The 17323-nt window shown below is 52.6% G+C and overlaps 1 protein-coding gene across 4 annotated transcripts in view; it reads right to left on the reverse strand.

Annotated features, from left to right (window-relative positions):
• Positions 1–17323, reverse strand: part of FBN3 (fibrillin 3) — a 115481-nt gene that overhangs the window by 13759 nt on the left and 84399 nt on the right. For all 4 annotated transcript variants that reach the window (XM_087769133.1, XM_087769132.1, XM_087769134.1 and 1 more), the window contains 22 exons: positions 16299–16424; positions 15550–15777; positions 15277–15402; positions 14778–14906; positions 10050–10175; positions 9589–9714; positions 9095–9217; positions 8689–8814; positions 8421–8546; positions 7829–7951; positions 6956–7078; positions 6458–6583; positions 5891–6013; positions 5336–5458; positions 4557–4718; positions 3996–4064; positions 3615–3740; positions 3169–3294; positions 2538–2687; positions 1872–1943; positions 661–786; positions 59–184 (listed from right to left, as the gene is read on the reverse strand). In XM_087769133.1, coding sequence (XP_087625259.1) covers positions 59–184; positions 661–786; positions 1872–1943; positions 2538–2687; positions 3169–3294; positions 3615–3740; positions 3996–4064; positions 4557–4718; positions 5336–5458; positions 5891–6013; positions 6458–6583; positions 6956–7078; positions 7829–7951; positions 8421–8546; positions 8689–8814; positions 9095–9217; positions 9589–9714; positions 10050–10175; positions 14778–14906; positions 15277–15402; positions 15550–15777; positions 16299–16424 — 2811 coding nt within the window. The remainder of the gene's footprint in view (positions 1–58; positions 185–660; positions 787–1871; positions 1944–2537; positions 2688–3168; positions 3295–3614; positions 3741–3995; positions 4065–4556; positions 4719–5335; positions 5459–5890; positions 6014–6457; positions 6584–6955; positions 7079–7828; positions 7952–8420; positions 8547–8688; positions 8815–9094; positions 9218–9588; positions 9715–10049; positions 10176–14777; positions 14907–15276; positions 15403–15549; positions 15778–16298; positions 16425–17323) is intronic.

The following is a 17323-nucleotide window of genomic DNA, read 5'->3' on the forward strand; positions in this document are numbered from 1 at the left end:
GGTGTCAGCACCTCGCACGCGTGTCTCTGGAATAGGTAGCAAAGAGCTCCCATCTTACCCACGCAGGCTCCGCTAGGCGACAGCTTGTATCCAGTTGAGCATTCGCACCTGTAACTGCCTGGGATGTTGATGCAGTCGGCGTTGCGCTGGCAGAGGTTCTCCCCACTGCTGCATTCATCGATGTCTGTGGGAGGAGAGCAATGCAAACCTTGACTGTGCAGCGTGCCAAGCGCTCACCAGGCACCATCATCCTGGTAGGGCTGGAGTGGCTCAGTGGAGTCAACTGAATTTTAACCCTTGGTTTACTCCAACCCAGGTCAATTTTCAATCTTTTTCTGTTGTTTTGCAATAAAATAATGAATTTTAGTTACAACTCAAAACTTTGAAACACTCACATGTGCAAACTTTTTGTAAAAAAATCCCCAAAATACAGAGGAGGGGAAAACCAGACAGGAACATGAATGAAAAATCAGCAATTTTTGTCCAACCATTGATGCAGAAAATGAAGAGGATTTCAAGAAGGCTGAGAACATGTAGACTCCATCCATGTCTGCTGACAGCCCTCACCCTGGTGCCCCGTGAGGTGGGGAGATGCTGGTGCCACGCGAACCCCCACCCTCCTGGGCGCCCTCGGCAGCGTTGCCCTGGCTGCCCCGTTACCTTCGCAAATGAGCAGGATGTTGTTGTAGCTGAATCCAATGGGACACTCGCACCTGAAGCTGCCAATTTGGTTGATGCAGACACCATTCGTGCAGATAGCAGGGATCTCACTGCACTCATCAATATCTGCACACAGACAACATCTCTCAGCATCCTGGGAAGGCAGCAGGGAGGAAAGCATCCCCCATGGCTGGGAGACTGCTGCCCTTGTTCATTCTAAAAAGAAGACTAGCAGGAAAGGGCCACCAGACAAACAGCGGAGCAGCTCTTGGAGGATTGATACTGGGTCCTGCAGATCATGCCAGGCTACGGCTGCTCTGCAGAGGTCTGGGTACACAACAGAGCCACACAAGACTCCAAGTCGTAGGAGGCACGGGATTGCTGGCAGAGCCTGCACAGCATGCATTGGGAAGGATCCTACCCAGGACATCCACCTTGTTTTCTCTGAGTGTGTCTCTGCAGTAACATGGACACTTACTCAGGTTCTGAGACCAGGCTGCAAATGGGAAGTCCAGGGGGTCACTGAAACACTGAGACGGCTCCAGGGTCCCTGACTCTGTCGCTGTGCCCAGCACAATCCACCACCAGCCCTGCAGCCCTGCACCGATACCCTCTGTTGCACTTTCTTCCTGGGAGCAGAAGATGAACTCATCTCCCTCCTCTTCAGTCCCCTGGCTGGCACTGCCAAGGCCAGGTGAAGCGATGATTAACTAATCTGTCAAACAAATTATCAGCGAGTCCATCTTTCAGGACTGCAAAACATCTGTAGACAGCCCACAAATCTTTCAACAGCTCCTCTGGCTTTCCATCCACCAAAACACAAATCTGAAGCCTTGGCTCTCAGCGGTGCCCTGCTGCTGTAGGGCCAGTGCTGCTGGCAGTGTGAGCGCCAGGGCTATCACGGGTCTGGATCCACCTGGCCACTGGCCTCTGTCTGTGGTCACTGGCCACCTCTCTCTCCAGGTGGGACAGAAACCAAGGCACAATTGCAAATGTGGGGAGGTCCGAGCAGCCTAGCCACTCAGGACATCGTCTTGAAGGCTTGGCCAGCTGCTTGAAGCCATGTCTGCCACCTCTTTTCCTTGTCTCTTCTCTGCTTAGGGGTTAATTTACTAAGGGAGGGGAAGGGAACAAGCTCACAAGCACCGTGGGAAGAAAGCAGAGGGGCAGAGAGCAGACCTGGCTCCACAGGGCATGGGGGCTCTACTCACCGATCGGCTTTCCTGTGTGGATGTCGATGATAAACCCGGGGGCCTGGTTTCCACACAGGATCTGGTACTCGGCTGGAAGAGGAACACCGAGGTCATGGCCATGCCCGGTGGGCAGAGTGGGGTGCAGCGAGGGACGAGAGGGGCAAGGGCCAACTATGGCTGGAGTGAGCGGAGAGGGGGTCTGACAGGCAGGAGGGGATCTGCAGGGTGTTCGGCCAGGAGTCGCAGGGACCGGCACATGGGGAACCCCAAGAACACGTATGGCACCAGGCTTACACGCGCATGCACTGCAGGGCACGTACACACACAATAAAAGGCATGCACAGATATGGCATCTGTGTGCCTTGCATGCAGGTACAGACTCAGTCCTCCCCGCAGTGCATGGCCAGCACTCCCCACCGCAACGCTGCCACCCACGCCCAGCCTGCCCACTCAGCCCAGACCCACACATCATCTCCTCTCCAGACACTGTCCCACTCCCCTGCGTCCTTCTAGTGCAATTCATTTCCCCACAGCGCTTACCCACAAGTGCTGCCTGTCAGACACGATGCTCTCCCTTCTCCCCTTCTATTTTGTTAGTGTCTGTGTCTCAAAGTGCACAGGATTGCCAGAAAAGCAAGGGGGCAGCCACAGTATCAAGACACCCATCCAGGAAGGCTGACTTACGGCTGGCTGGCGTGGGGCAGGGCTCACATGGCTTGTTCCAGGCCTTGCCAATGTTGTAGGAGCAGCAGCACATCTTCTTGGTCATGTTGAAGGAGAGCTCGTTCTCACATGTGTCGTTGTAGTTGCGATAGCACACGCTCTTCCTCATGTCTGCAAAGGCAGCCCAGACAGTGTCTCATGCCAGCCCCAGGGCACTCATTGCTGGGGATATGCCACCCTGTCCTGTCCTGGTGCTCAGGGACTGCAGGTGACACACAAGGGAGCCCAGCAAAGTGGCTGCAGTGATGGGCTGAAGCCCTGCCCCAGTGGGACCGTTGGATCCTGCCCTGTAGCAGGCAGTGGCAATGCTCTGCCGGGTCTCTCACCGTCCTGTGCCAGCCACTCTCCCTATAACTGCTGGCAGGGTGAGCGTCAACCTCTCCGGCACGGGCAACGTGCACAGTGTAGGGGCAGGGATGCGGTGAGACACTGGTGAACTCAGGAATCCCAAATCCCAGCCCCTGCTCCCAGCACTTCTGCCCCGTTCGCTCGGCTACGTTGCCCACACCACACTGCCCACAGCACGACCCAGGGGCCGCGCACAGGCAGGGTACTGCCAGACCCCTTCCTGCAGATTTGCAGCATGCCATACCCATGCAGTTATTTCCTCCGTTGACTTGCATGTACTCAGGGGGGCACACGCAGGTGTAGTTGCCAAGGGTGTTGTAGCAGGTCCCAGGGCCGCAGATCCCAATGTGAGCAGAGCACTCATCAATATCTGCCAAATAAAGGAGATTGGAGGTCAAAGCACTGGGCACAGGTAGAGAAAGGCCCGATGTGGGGTTGAGGGTAAGCTTGGCACAAGGTATGGATGGGCCTGGCACAGGGACCAGGCTGGCCTGGCACTGGGAAAGGGGACAGGGTTTGTGATGGGGATGGGAAGTCTGGAAGAAAAAGGGAAAGGGATTCTGCCAACCACTCCTAGGGCAGGCCAGATACACGCACAACTCTGTTGCACACACATGCCTGCATGCACGTGCACACGTGTGCCATACACGCCAGGCACACAGACAAGCACAGGCACCACGGTGCAGCTACCTTCACAGATGCGTGTGTCCTCATTGAGGTAGTAGCCAAGGGGGCACTCACACTGGAAGCTGCCAAAAGTGTTCACACAGTTGCCGCCCTGGCAGAGGCCCGGCAGCTCCTGGCACTCGTCGATATCTGAGGAGGGAGAGCAGCCGGGAGGTGTTCACTGCCTGCCAGACCAGCCCAGGCAGTGCCTTCACCCTAGGATCCCTGGCAGGTTTATCCCACCACCTCCAGCCTCTGCTGGTGCCCAAGCGGCTCGGCCAGGTGGCCAGAGGGCTCGGTGGGCACCCAGCCAGCCCAGTGCCATGGCAGACAGTGCCCGTATGGGGCTGGGCTCCCCCAGCACCCAAGCCCCTGGCGAGGGGGCATGGGGGCCAGGTCACTTACCTTCCAGGATGACAGTGATGGGGTTGGGCCGGAAACCTTCTCCTCCAGGGCACAAGGTCTTGTACTCGGCTGCGGAAAAAGTCAGTCAGGGGGATCCTGAGCTGAGCGGGCTCCCATGAAACAGGAGGGGTAGGGAGAACCAGGAGAAACCCAGGAGAAATAGGCCATGAGGATGGTGACAGTGGTCCAGATGGAGCAGCCTGACTGCCATCGCATGCCAAGCCAACTTAGCTGCCCTGTCTGCCTCATCCACTGCCCTCCCCCAGCCCACTGGACGAAGAATCCCAATCTGGATCCCCCAGGCACAACCAGCCTGGTCTTCCCCACCCCATTTCACCTCTCCCCTGCTCTGGTTCACCTCTCTAGCCCTGCACTGAGGCAACAGGGTTGCCTTCTCCTCCCTCAGCTTCCCTTGCTCCATTGTGGTGATAGCATATCCTGGACCCAGGACCCCCAGCCTGAGGTGAGAAGCCATAGGGAAGCAGCCCTGTCTCTCTGCTCTGCTCTACGCTGCCCATCCGGCCCATGCCCAAGGTCACCCCAGACATTTTCCCAACTCACTTGTGTTGGCTGGAGGACAAAGCTCACAGGGGTTGCCCCATGCACGACCCAGCGAGCAGCAGCAGGATGCCCGAGTGACCCCAACTCCAATTTCTGCGCTGCAGGAGATCCCCCCATCTCCTCGATCCTGGGTATCCAGAAAGCAGTTCCCAACACGGGTATCTGCACAAAGACAGTAATGGGTGAGCAAAGCCTCTCCAGTAAAGACTTGTGTGCACAGGAGGAATGAATGGCACTATTGCCTCAAGAAGCTGGGAGAGAGATGAGGCCCCAGTCCTGTCCCAGATGTCCACACTTCAGCTACCTGGGTTGTAGTAAACCACATCCAGACTATCCTTGCAGCTCATGACTTTGGGAACCCTTCAAGCATAAAGTGTGCCCAGCTTGTCCGGTAAAAGCCACACTATATCATACAGAGGTCATATCATTGTGGCCTGTCTTCAGGTATGGCTAGGGAGCATGACCCAAATAATGCTATCGGTAACCCAGGGCCTTTCAAGAAACAAACACTTAGCTCCAGAGCTGCCCAGGAATAGCATTGCTTCAACCAGGAGAGCACCCACACCGGTGACACAAGGTGGGCAGGCTTAACAGGAGGCAGGGTACTCTGCTGCTGCTGCAGGGTTAAGCCCATCATGGACAGTCAGGTGTTTGGCAGGGCAGATAGTGGTCAGCCACCCCAGTCTCTGGTAGTGGCCAGTTCCAGCTATGTGGACCAACAAGAAGGATAACCAAGGTCTTGGATGGAAGGTCTGCTCTCCACACAGGTCCCCACTCACCCACACAGCCCACACCAGTGGGGTTCAGCTCGAAGTCCTGTGGACAGTTGCACAGGTAGCTGCCAGGGGTGTTGACACACAGGCCATTGATACAGTTCACAGGGTCTGCACATTCATTGATGTCTGAAAAAATGGAAAGATGAAGAATGAAAAGAAAGATGACGACCGCCACAGTAACCACAGCCCCAGCCCTAAGCTCTGCACTGTGCATTCAAGGGTGTATCCCCACGACCATGGTGTTTCTAAAGCTGTTCATGTGATGGTAGGCAAAGCCCTTCTAAAAACAGACCTTGCCTTGTCCTACCTCACACCACCCTCCCCAGAGACAGAAGAAAGGAGTCAAGCCACACTGAGCTTTCCCTCTTATCCATTGAAGGCCCACCTTCCAGCAGCATCGATGCCTTGCCAAGAGCAAAGACACATCACCACATCACCCAGGGACACTTAGTTGGCTTTAGGCTGCTAGTGCCGCTCCCTGTCATGGTTGGGGCAAGCTCATACCAGCAGATCACAGGGCAATGATCCTCATCCAACAGCCCTGTGAAAGTCCTATACCTGTGCAGTTGCCTCCACTCCTGTCCAGTTCATAGCCGTCATCACAGGCACAGCGGAACATCCCGGGCAGGTTCTGGCAGGTCCCAAAGACACAGATGTTCTGGAAGGTGCATTCATCAATGTCTGCAAAACAAGGAGAGCTGGGTACTCAGGACCTGGCAGAGTTAGGGCCAGGACAGGCCTCTCCTGCTCCCATCTCAAAGCAGAGCCACAGCCCAGCTGTGGGTAACCCATCTCAGGATGGTTCTAGTGCCATGGGATACAATCTCCTGGGTGAGCAGGACCAGGCATGCTGTGTGTATGTCCTCTCCCCTCAGCCCTGTTTTGCTGATTGTCCACATTCTGCATGGATCCTTGGCTTAGCCCAGCCTCTTTGCAGGCTGGGGACCAACTTCTGTAAGTGCAAGAGCTGGCACCTCAGGAGCTTTGCACCACCAAGTGGGTCTTGCTTAGGTGGGTCTTGCTTAGTAATGGATGAGGTGGTGACAGTGCAGCGGAGACACCAAGGCCAGAAAGGAGGTGGGCCCTGGATCTCCTGGAGCAGCAGTCAAAACTGTGGGCACTTACCCTGGCAGGCCTTGCTGTCCTCTGTGGGATTGAAGCCCATCTCGCACTCGCAGCGGTAACCCCCGGGTGCATTGAGACACTGTCCATTCTCACACAGGTTCACATTGTCTGCACACTCGTCCACATCTAGAGAGAGTCAAGCATGAGACTGACATGGTGTCCACCTGAAGATGGGAGCTTCCCTCAGCCCAGAAAATTTCCACAAGCTTGTTCCCACCCCTCTGCTGGGAGGCCATGAGGAGGGGGCTGCAATACTTCTCATTGCCTTGATCCTCCCCAAACACCTGCTGAGAAGAAGGTGGATCTCTGCTGAAGGTATCTGAGCAGGCTGCGGTGCAGCGCAGGCTGCAGTGGTTTTTGGGAGATATCTGATTTAGGGAACCCCAGACACAGGCAGCCAGGTGCTGAGCCAGGCTGGTGGTTAAGAGGGGGTGACTCCATGTCCCAGCAGGATGCCCAAGCCACGTTCCTGCTGCCAATTGAGTCTACGGGCCTCACCTGAGCAGGAGAAGCCATCCCCGTTGAAGCCTTCTCGGCAGGCACAGCGGTAGGAGCCTGGTGTGTTGACGCAGTTGGCGTTCAGGTTGCACTTGTGCTCTTCAGTCGCACACTCGTCCAGATCTGGGCAGGGAGAACACCCTTGTCAGTGTTTTGCCTCTGGCCTTTCCTCTAAGCCTGGGCAGCTAGTGTAGGGCCCAGGGGGGACGCAAATGGCCCAGGAGACTGCAGCCTCCAGGCACCTGGAGCACTCTTGAGGCTCCAACACATCTCTGTGAGCCTCTACAGCCATGAGGCGCTCCCCTGCCAGTGCTGACATGGACAATATGGCAGTGAGACACTCACACACACATACCTGCATTCCCAGTACCTCCCCAGTTCAGACACACGTATCCATACACATACCCTTACATCCCTTCATACACACCATGCATGCCAGTAAGTCCCTGCACTCGTATACACACACCAACACATCCCTACATGCCTCCCACACCCGTGTATCCCTGCGTACATACCACACCATTTCCCAACACATCACCACACGGCCACATTGCCAGTCTGACAATGACGTTCATCCACACTCATCTCAATACCATGCCCACACACTCTGCATCCCACAAATATATGCCCTTGATCCCACATTCATGGCTTCACGGACACGGTTGCAGAGCCTGACAGTGCAACACCCGTATGCCCACACCTCCAGTCCCCCTCTGTCACACACCCACATCTCTCCACACTTCCATAAGTCCTCATACAGGGCTCCTGGGACTCAAGAGCATTTTACGTGCAGGTGTCAGCTCAGCCCAGCCTTCACAGGTGCCCACAGAGCACGTGGACACACGAACATCCTCTCCTGGCATGAGAACTCACCGTTGCACTTCAGCCCATCTCCAAGCCAGCCTGTGCGACACTTGCATTTGAAGCTCCCAGGCACGTTGATGCAGGAGGCGTGCATGTCACAGTTGTGAGCCCCGATCTCACATTCATCAATGTCTGCAGGAAGGAAGGACATCAGAGCTGACACAGCTCGGCTCCCCCAGGAGAGGAGGGGACAGCCGGGTACAATCCTGCTAATGGGTCTGGGTACCAATGGCTCCTGGGAGTCTGAACCCCAGGGGATGGGAACAAGGTGCTTTGGGGAACAGGCTGCCTGGAGTCGTACCCTTGAGCTGAAGAGCTGATCTGTGCTCAGCCCTGGAAGATGAAGACAAAAGGAAGGGCAGGCCCTTTATAGCTAAGCCAGGGAGCTTGGCTATAAACTAGGAAAGTGTCAATGCCTGCCTGCAGCCTGCCTTCCTGGCAATCTCTGCCTGCCTGGGAGGGGCTCCCAGCACACAGCCACATCCCTAGGTGTCCACAGCATCCCCCAGTACAAGGATGGTGTTCTCTCCACGGCAGCTGCTGGAGGCGTTTGTGAGGGCTCCCACCAGCACCCCTAGCTCCAGGCCTGGCGAGTTCCCACCTGTGCAGCCTGTGGTTCCCTTCTTGACGAAGTAGCCCAGCTGGCAGTGACAGATGAAGGAGCCCTTCGTGTTTTCACACTCGCCGTGCAGGCAGATGTTAGGGTTGAGATCACATTCATTCACGTCTGTAGGAGAAAAAGGACTTGCTTGGCACACCACAAGAACCATGACCTGACTCTGGGGCAGCCCTCTGTATCCCTTCCTCCCTCCAACAGCAGCCTCGTGATGCCGTGCTGGCATGAGACCAGGGCACAGCCTTGTCCTCACCAATACAGGTCTTCATGTCCAGGGATGCCATGAAGCCGTCGAAACAGAGGCAGCGGTACTCCCCGGGGATGTTAGTGCACTGCCCGCCATCACAGATGTCTGGATTATCCTCACATTCGTCGATATCTAGAGAGAGACCGTTGCCAAAGTAAAGATGTTAGAGCCAGTGAAAGGGTATTGTGGGGGCAGGAGGGAGTCACAGGAGCGGCTCTGCTTCAAATCATGTAGTTACAGGACTCTGGAGCCTGTAATGAGGGGCTGGACATGGCAGTGCAAAGCAAAAAAATCCATCCAGGGAAATCACCTCTCTGGAAGTGACTTAAAAATGAGACCACTCACCCTGAAGCCAACACTATGGCTGACTGGCAATGGATGCAGAGGTCCTCCCCCAGAGCTGACTGCTCACCTGCACATGATCTCTTGTCTGGCATCAATGCATAGCCTTCACTGCAGCTGCATTCATAGCTGCCCTCTGAGTTGGAGCAGTGTGTGTCACAGCCGCCGTTGGTTATGGTGCACTCATCGATGTCTGGGGGAGAAGGGAGAGGTCAGGCAGTTGCTTGGGTCGCGGGCTGGGATCCGTGCCTTGCAGCAGAGCTGCTCAGACACAGTGCCAGTAACACAGACAAGGTGGGAGAGATGTTGAAGAGGAAACAAAGCTCCCTCAGCCAGAAGAAAGCACCTCTTGCCTTCTTTGCCAGCCACTTGTGGCTCACAGTAGTTTCAGAGCTGATGACAGCCCCTAACCAGTAGTGCCAATCTGGCTGTAGCTCAACCAGGAGGTTCCCCCCTTGCCTTACCCTCACACCCCACTGAGCATTGTAAGAGGCACGAAGCCAGGAGGGTTCTAGATGCATACTGGGGTCTTGGCACGGCTATTTGGCAAAGGGGAGCACTCACCGACACAGCCCTGCCTGTCCAGTGTGGCCTGGAAGCCCGAATCACACGCGCACTGGTAGGTACCAATGACGTTGACGCAGCGTCCGTTGCGACACAGGTTGTCACTAAGGGAGCATTCGTTGATATCTGTGGTGGGAAGAAGAGTTTAAGCAGCCAGTCATGCTGATGCCACATTCAGCATCGTTTGGTACCCATCCCCAGGTACCCCCCACCTACTGCTGTCTCCCAGCTGCATTTGTCATTGCCCCATTGGTCAGTCTTCAGTCAACAGCAGGTAGAACAACAGACATCATAAATGCAATGAAACGCTGGGAGTGACCTCGGTCCCTCCTGGATGTGTGTGTTCTACCCACATATGGGATTAGAAGGAGAGATTCATGTGCCCAGCACGAGATCCAAGTCTCCCTGTATCATTGCCCTTGAACAGGCTCCAGTCATAACATAGCTTTCCATCATCTCACCAATGCAAGTGTTCCCTTCAGAAGTCAGCTCATGTCCAGGGGGGCAGATGCATTCAAAGCTGCCATCTGTGTTCATGCAGATCCCACCTCGGCACAGCAGTGGGTCCCGTTCACACTCATTGATATCTGCAGAGAATGGCATGAAATGTGGTGGACTGTCCCCTTCAGCTAGGATTTCCAGATAATGGGGTGGTGCTGGTGCCATGCACCACAGTCCCATCACCAGAGATATATCCCAAAACAGAGGGACATCACAAAATTAACAGGGCAGTGAAACCAGGGCGTGGGTGAGTCCAGTGAACTCATGGCTGAAGTATGCATTCTGGGAAATTGCAACTCTTGCCTTGGCTTCAGTAGAACATAAAGCGTAACATCAGGAGGAAAGAAGTTATTAGCTTTGTGCAGATTGGCCAGCAAAGACTAGAAGGATAGTTCCTAGCTCACATCCCACCTATCTTAGTACATTTTCACAAGTCCCAACAGCAGAGGGAGAGTTCCTGGGAAAACGTGTAGGTTGTTTGATAGAAGACTGACAGACAGGCTTTCTTGGTAACAGCCTGCAGAGTAGTTCCAGTATCACACACAGGGCTAGGAAATAGTCTGTACTTTTCTGAAAAAAATCACATATGGACAAAGCGATTGAATTTACTAGGAACTAGGGAAATTCCTGAAATAGATTAAACTGCAGTGAGAGAGATGTGATCCAGCCAAAGATTAAACCAGGCTGCTGGCATTAAAAATGAAAAAGAAAAAAAAAAAAAGGAAAGAAAAAGAAAAGTGATAGAAAAGTTTATAAATGCCAGACTAAAAAACCCAAACAAGGGAAACTACTGGAATGGTGCACTGGTGATGGCTGGAAACAAAAGCCAACAGAAGGAGGAGATGAAGCACTGCAAGTATCAGAACTGGAAAGCCTTGTTATCGATTCATTATCCATGGCCCCTGGAGAAAGCTTTTTGTGATCTGCTATGATATTGTACAGGTAACAGTCTTTGCGGTACTTGTGGTGTTTCACAGTGCAAGTTATGCTCTTTGGAAGGGCAAGTGCTGGATGAATCTGATCCTCTGACTTTGGAAACAGGAATCTGAGAATGAGCTTCTCTGTTTTGGTCCCAGAATAGATGAGAAGGATTTTGCATTCTTGCATGTCCCTAGAATTGGCTCAAGATGTCCTGCACTGACAGTAAGAGAGCAAGAAAAGGGAAGCCTCCCTGGAACTGCTGAGAGGATTCATCTGTCCACAGCCGTACTCTGAGAAATGTGCATTCAGAATACAAAGCCTTTGTGTGTAATATAAACAAACTGAGGGAGCTAAAAAAATGCCCCCAAGAACCCCTTAGTGACAGCAGGCAAAGGGAGTGACGTCAGATATATTTAAAGAACCCATTTTCTTCTCATATGTTTATTTTTCTGATTCCAAGCTTGTAATTAAGAATGGAATCTTTCACCTTACGTGAATAAAACACTCTGTTGAGATTTTCAGCTTATCTACAGCTAAAGTGAACTGGAATACATCTGCCAATGGGGGTGATGGGCCCCTATCACAGTCCCACAGGACCCATGCCTCCGGTTCTCCGTGGCGGGAGACTGCTCCTAATGAACTGCAGAATGCAGGTTCAGTGCTGATGTTGTTGATTGCCAGGGGCTGGCAAGAATTCCTCCCTCATGAGGCTGAAGCCAAGTTCTTTTGCCAAACACAGGCGGGAAGAAGTTAATCCTTGACCACGGGAAATGCCATAGTGTCACAACACCTTTTGGGGTGAAATGACTCAATCCCCTGTCACCTAGAAAAAAGGGTAAGGTAGAACTGTGTAGATGATAGTGAGCAATAAAAAAAAAAGCAAACAAAAACAAAACAAAAAAACACCAAAAAAACCCCCAACCAATGAAACACAACATCCTTATATAAAGATATCAGAAACATCATTACTGAAAGAAGTTAGGAGGCCATCAGTGGGGACTGTGACATTCTCAGCATCTCAGAAATGGAGGAGGAGAAGGAGGAAGATGATCAGTGTGAGCTGTGGTAACCCACGCTACAAATTGTATGGAAAAGACAGAAAACCGTGCCAGTGGCAGGGCGGTGATACATTTTAAAGAACCCAGAGAATCAAATATGAAAAATAAATAAGTGGTATCACATTGTGCCACAGATTGATGTGGTTTGAAAGTCCAAGCCAAAGCAGAAAGAGCAGAATATTAAGACTAGGTCAGTCAGACAAGTTAGTCTGGCTAGACAGACGAGGAGAGGAACATGGTATGCCAGGAATTAGAGGACAGCAACAGTCTGGCTGACTTGTTGGAGACGAACTGAGGTACTGAGGTCATTGATGGGATTTTTTAAGCTACAAACAAGAATTATTAAATTGAAAACAGCTGAGAATCTGACAGAATAAAAACAAGCATGGGCCAGATGGGAGGAGCTGTAAAGAATTATCTGAGGATAAAAGACGATTAAATGGGCAGGTGAAAGGGAGCCCTTACAATTATAACTGGAAATACAGAGGGGTAGAAGAATGCAGACGGTCTAGCAGAACTTCTCATGAAGGACGTGATCTGTGCAAATGTTTGGGAAACTGGACAGGGCCCTGATTAATGGTTGAAGCTGGTATGAAATTGCTGCCGATTCAAATCCCAAGGAAAGGTGCAGAAACAGCAACAGTTAATTAGATATCACACGTAAGTGAGACCAGGTTGAGAGTCATGTTAGAAAAGATGCAGTGGAAAGCAGCCCAAGAAAAATTAGATGAATCAGCAAGATTCAGAGCCAGAAGAGACACAAGTTATCAAGTGGTGAACCTCTTGCTGAGCAAGGTATGAGATACCTCCATGTCCTCATGCCAACGGAGGCACTTGGCTGTGGGATGTGCAATGACAGCAGGAGGCCAAGCAGTGCTATAAAGACCAAAGCTTAATATGTCTCCTAATACAGGAGTGGAAATAACAGGTTTATTAATCTCAGCAGTGATCTAATGATGATATAACTGACAGCTACTTGCAAGGAACATATATTATCTAGAAAAGGGACCAAGCTACATGTAACTAGATTAAAATGACTGATGTGGTATGTGAGACAGCATGTAGGGCAGGTAGACGTACCAGGTTAAGAAGATAACTGTGGTGGCATGGATAGGGTACTACACAAAAAGATCTACAAGTTGAGAAACGTTCTGCAACGGTATTTGAAAATACATGGTTTAATGTAAGCGTTGAACATATGATATTAATAATGTCTGGAGATAGGTGTACGTTTAGAGTGTGGATATGTAAATAATCAGTGGCAGAATAAATAATAGATGGATAACACAAGGCTGAAAAGAAGTAGAAGGAGATGAGACGTCACACAAAGGAAACAGCCAAGTGTGTATGAGAATTGGAGCTCACAGCCATTGAGTTCAAGCTGCTGGCCTGGCAGAGCTCCACTGTGTACTAGCCAATCCCCAGTATAAAGGTTGCCGTCTCCCTGTGTAGCAGGAATGAAAATACCAGGCATGGATCCTGTCCCAGCTCAGTGGCAATGCCAGGCTCAAGTTCCAGCTGCTGGTGGCTGAAACAAGACGAAAGGTTAGTGGCCAAGGTTTGGTGCAAGGAAAGGTCCAAGAAAGGGAAGGGTACAAAACGAAGAAGAATGAACATTGTACAAGTACACGAACAAGTACAAGATGAAAAAGGAAAGGTAAGGCCTTAGTCTTATGTAAAAAAAAAAGGAAGGCAACATTACACTGGGATTGCAGGGAAATGCCTTTGGAGTATAGCAAGCAGGAAACGGATGGGAAATAACTTGAGAAAAGCTAGTTGGTGGCCCCATGGGCTCCCAGCATGGGCTCCCCTGTGCCCTTCCACAGCTAAGGTAACGGTGGCCAGGAGGCGGCAGGGCAGGATCAACGATGTCCACGAGTGTCATGGCAGGAAGAGCCCAGGATGCTCCCCTGGGCCTGGCACCAGAGTCCTCCCTGATGCTGGCCTGGGCTGCCTGTCTCCTTCCCCAGCTCATGGGGCACCACCAGCCCAGGTGGTCCAGGAGGTCCTCATAAATAGAGGTCTCTGCAGGAAGGCTCCCAGTTTTGGCCTCAAGTCTGGCAACCTTTTCATGGTCTGTCCTTGCTCTGCATGGTACAGAGCCCTGGGGCATCACTAGCAGAGACAGCATGGGGCTCGTCACTGGTGGACTATTGGCCCACGTAAGGCACAGCATCCATGCAGGAGGCAGAGGCTACAGCTCTGTCTCTTTGCCTTCCTTCTCTGGAGGGGTCTGAGGCTCAAGCCAAGCCTTCCTGGGGACACGGCCTCTCTCTTTATGTCCTCCAGCTTAGAAAGCCTGTGCTGTGTCTCATGAACCCCTGACTTCACTTTGCATATGCTTTGCTGTCCTCCCAGGGTTACATCTATGGTGCTCTCAGCTACACATGCAGCGTTCCTCTCTCTACACGTGCTGCCCTTCAGCCCAGCTCTGCCTTTGTGATCAAAGCAAGGCAGAAGACTCACTGCCCTGGGGAGAGCAGAGGTTGCCAGGGCTCTCTGCAGCACAGGGACTCCCACAACTCCCCCAGAGGGCAATGAAGAGATTTGGCTTGATATCAGGGGACAGACAGACAGACAGGTAGCTGGACAGCCAGACGCACAGATTGCAGCTTGGCATGAAGCCCTTTGTCAGATCTGGCACCAGCTACTTTCCTGCCTGTTGCAAAAGAGTAAGGGTGTTGCCCTGCCTCGGAGACAAGTCCTTACCCATGCAGTTCTTCATCATCATGAAGCCACTCTCGTAGCCTTCGAAGCACTCGCACTCGAAGCTGCCCGGTGTGTTGACACAGGTGCCATGGCCACACAGGTCTGGTGAGATGCGGCACTCATCGATGTCTGTGGGGATGAAGACCAGCTAGTGGAGGCAGGACAGACTACAAGCACCATTACAGGTGGCACAGGACTGCCTGTGCTGCACATCAAATTCAACGAACAAGGACTGGCAAGTCTGACCCAGCCGACCAAGGAACTCCTCTTCCTGAAGGGAGAGACAGCAGTTAAGCTTTGTCTCTGGTGCAGGACTGATCCTTCATCCCATGAGAAGGAGGAGCCTTATGCTCATGGTCCTGTCCTTGGCTTCTCAGCATGTCCCTAAGATAGCCGCCACGACTCCTTCAGGTACCACCATCATGCTAAGCATCCCACAAGGCAGGCAAGGCAGCAAGATGGGCAAGAGTGGTCCATAGGGGGGCTACTCTTCCCTTACCTGTGCAGTTCCTTTCCTCAGCATCCAAAGCAAAGCCGTTGCCACAGAGACATCTGAAGCTGCCGATGGTGTTTCGACAGGTCCCATGAGCGCACAGGCCAGAGAAGACCTTACATTCATTCACATCTGTGAGTGAAGGCAGAACAGCAGTGTTTCAGGGAGGGGATGTCTGCAGTGAACCTAGGGTCCCAGGGCAGGCAGCAGGTTCCTTGGGCTGTAGCTGAGATGGGCTCAGCACAGCCCACAGTCAGCAGCTCCCCTCTTTCTTCTCACCTTTGTAGAAGGGCCTTCCTGAAAGCACATCTCCTCGGTTGGCAAAGCCGGGTCCCCTCGGGCAGATGGCCTTGTACTCGCTGGAGCCGATCTTGGGACATTCTTCACAATCGATGCCCCAGGCTGAGCCCACAGAACAGCAGCACATGTCGATCCGGTACTTCCCTGGCAGAGGCTCCGTGCACTCATCTTCATCCCACTTCATGTAGCACTGTTCCACACGCACGTCTGGTGAGAGAGCAGAGCTGAGCCCTTGCCTGCAGCACCCAACCTCTTGTAAAACCAGAGATATCATCTTCTGTGACATAGTTAGCAAGGTTCCTGGAACAGCTTTGGCTGGAGAATCCTCCAAGCAATGTGCCATTTGGATGAGGTCACCTTGTTTGGGATGCTATGAGAAATGTAATAGTATGGACATGGCCAGCCTGTGACTGTTGGCAACAGGGCCAGAGAATGGACCCTCCATGGTGTAGTTAGTAGGGCAGGTGGTCCCTAGGAAGGGCAAAGGTTTGTCACTGTCTGCCCAGAAAGCAGCCAGGAGTTGTTTTAGGGCTGCTGGGCCACGTCATTAACCAGTTAGGTTACCTATTTGGCTACCCCTGAAGTCCACCCAAGGAGAAGCATTACTGGCTGAGTCTGGGGACACGAAGTGCTGGATTTGGCAGCCCTTACCAGGTATGACGTGCCATCACTCAGTTCAAGACTGCTGCACATGGTGTGTACGGGGTGGTGAGATGAGGTGTCCTTACCCACACATGTCCTAGCAGTGCCATCAAGGGTCAGTCCTTCCGGACACTCGCACCGAAAGGAGCCAGCTGTGTTCACACAGCGTCCATTTGGGCAGACACCAGGGAAGACCTCGCACTCATTCACATCTGTTGGCACAAAAGCAAGAGATAGGCATGAGAGTGGCACATGGCCAAGCCCAGTATGGCCTTGAGGGGCTCCTAGAGCGGGTGGAAGGTGCGCAGAGCTGCCCACCAGACTAAAACTGGCAACTTGTTGCAATGAAAAACATGTGCTCCATGCACAGCCACAGCCATGCCCAGACACTTTTGCATGGAGGCTGCATTACAAAGCCTTGTCAGAGACAGACAGACAGGATGGTCCTGTTGCACATGTCCATAGTTGGCCCAGCACTGACAGAGCGGCACCAGGACTCACAAACATGAGTACTGCTGATGGAGCAGCTAAACCTGGAAACCTATTTCCAGGCACATGAATGACAAGAAAATCATCAGTAGTAGTCACCATGGATTGACCAAGGGGAAGTCATGCTTGACAAGCGTGATAAAATTCTATGATGCAACGCCTGGCCTGGTAGATGAGGGAAAAGTGGCAGATATTGTCTACCTATCCTTCAGTAAGGCCTTCGACACTGTGTCCCAAAAAGTCCCCATAGACAAGCTGTTGACATATGGGCTGGACGGGCAGACAGCGAGGTAGATTGAAAACTGGCTGAATGGCTGGGCCCAGAGAGCGGTGTTCAGTGGCATAAAGTCTAGTTGGAGGCCAGCAACTAGCGGTGTACCCCAGGGTTCAATACTGGGTCTGATCCTCTTTAACATCTTCATTGGTTATCTGCATGATGCGGTAAAGTATGTCCTCAGCAAAATTTGCTGATGATACGTAACTGGGAGGAGTAGTTGACACACCAGAAGGTCATGCTGCCATCCAGAGGGACCTGGGCAGGCTGGAGAAATGGGCTGCCAGGAACCCCATGCACCAGTATATGCTGGGAGTCACCCAGCTGGAAAGCAGCTTGGCAGAAAAG

Source organism: Nipponia nippon, unplaced genomic scaffold (assembly GCF_047370975.1).
Source record: "Nipponia nippon isolate SJK-2023a ecotype South Korea unplaced genomic scaffold, ASM4737097v1 scaffold_31, whole genome shotgun sequence".
In the NCBI taxonomy this organism is placed as follows: Eukaryota; Metazoa; Chordata; class Aves; order Pelecaniformes; family Threskiornithidae; genus Nipponia; species Nipponia nippon.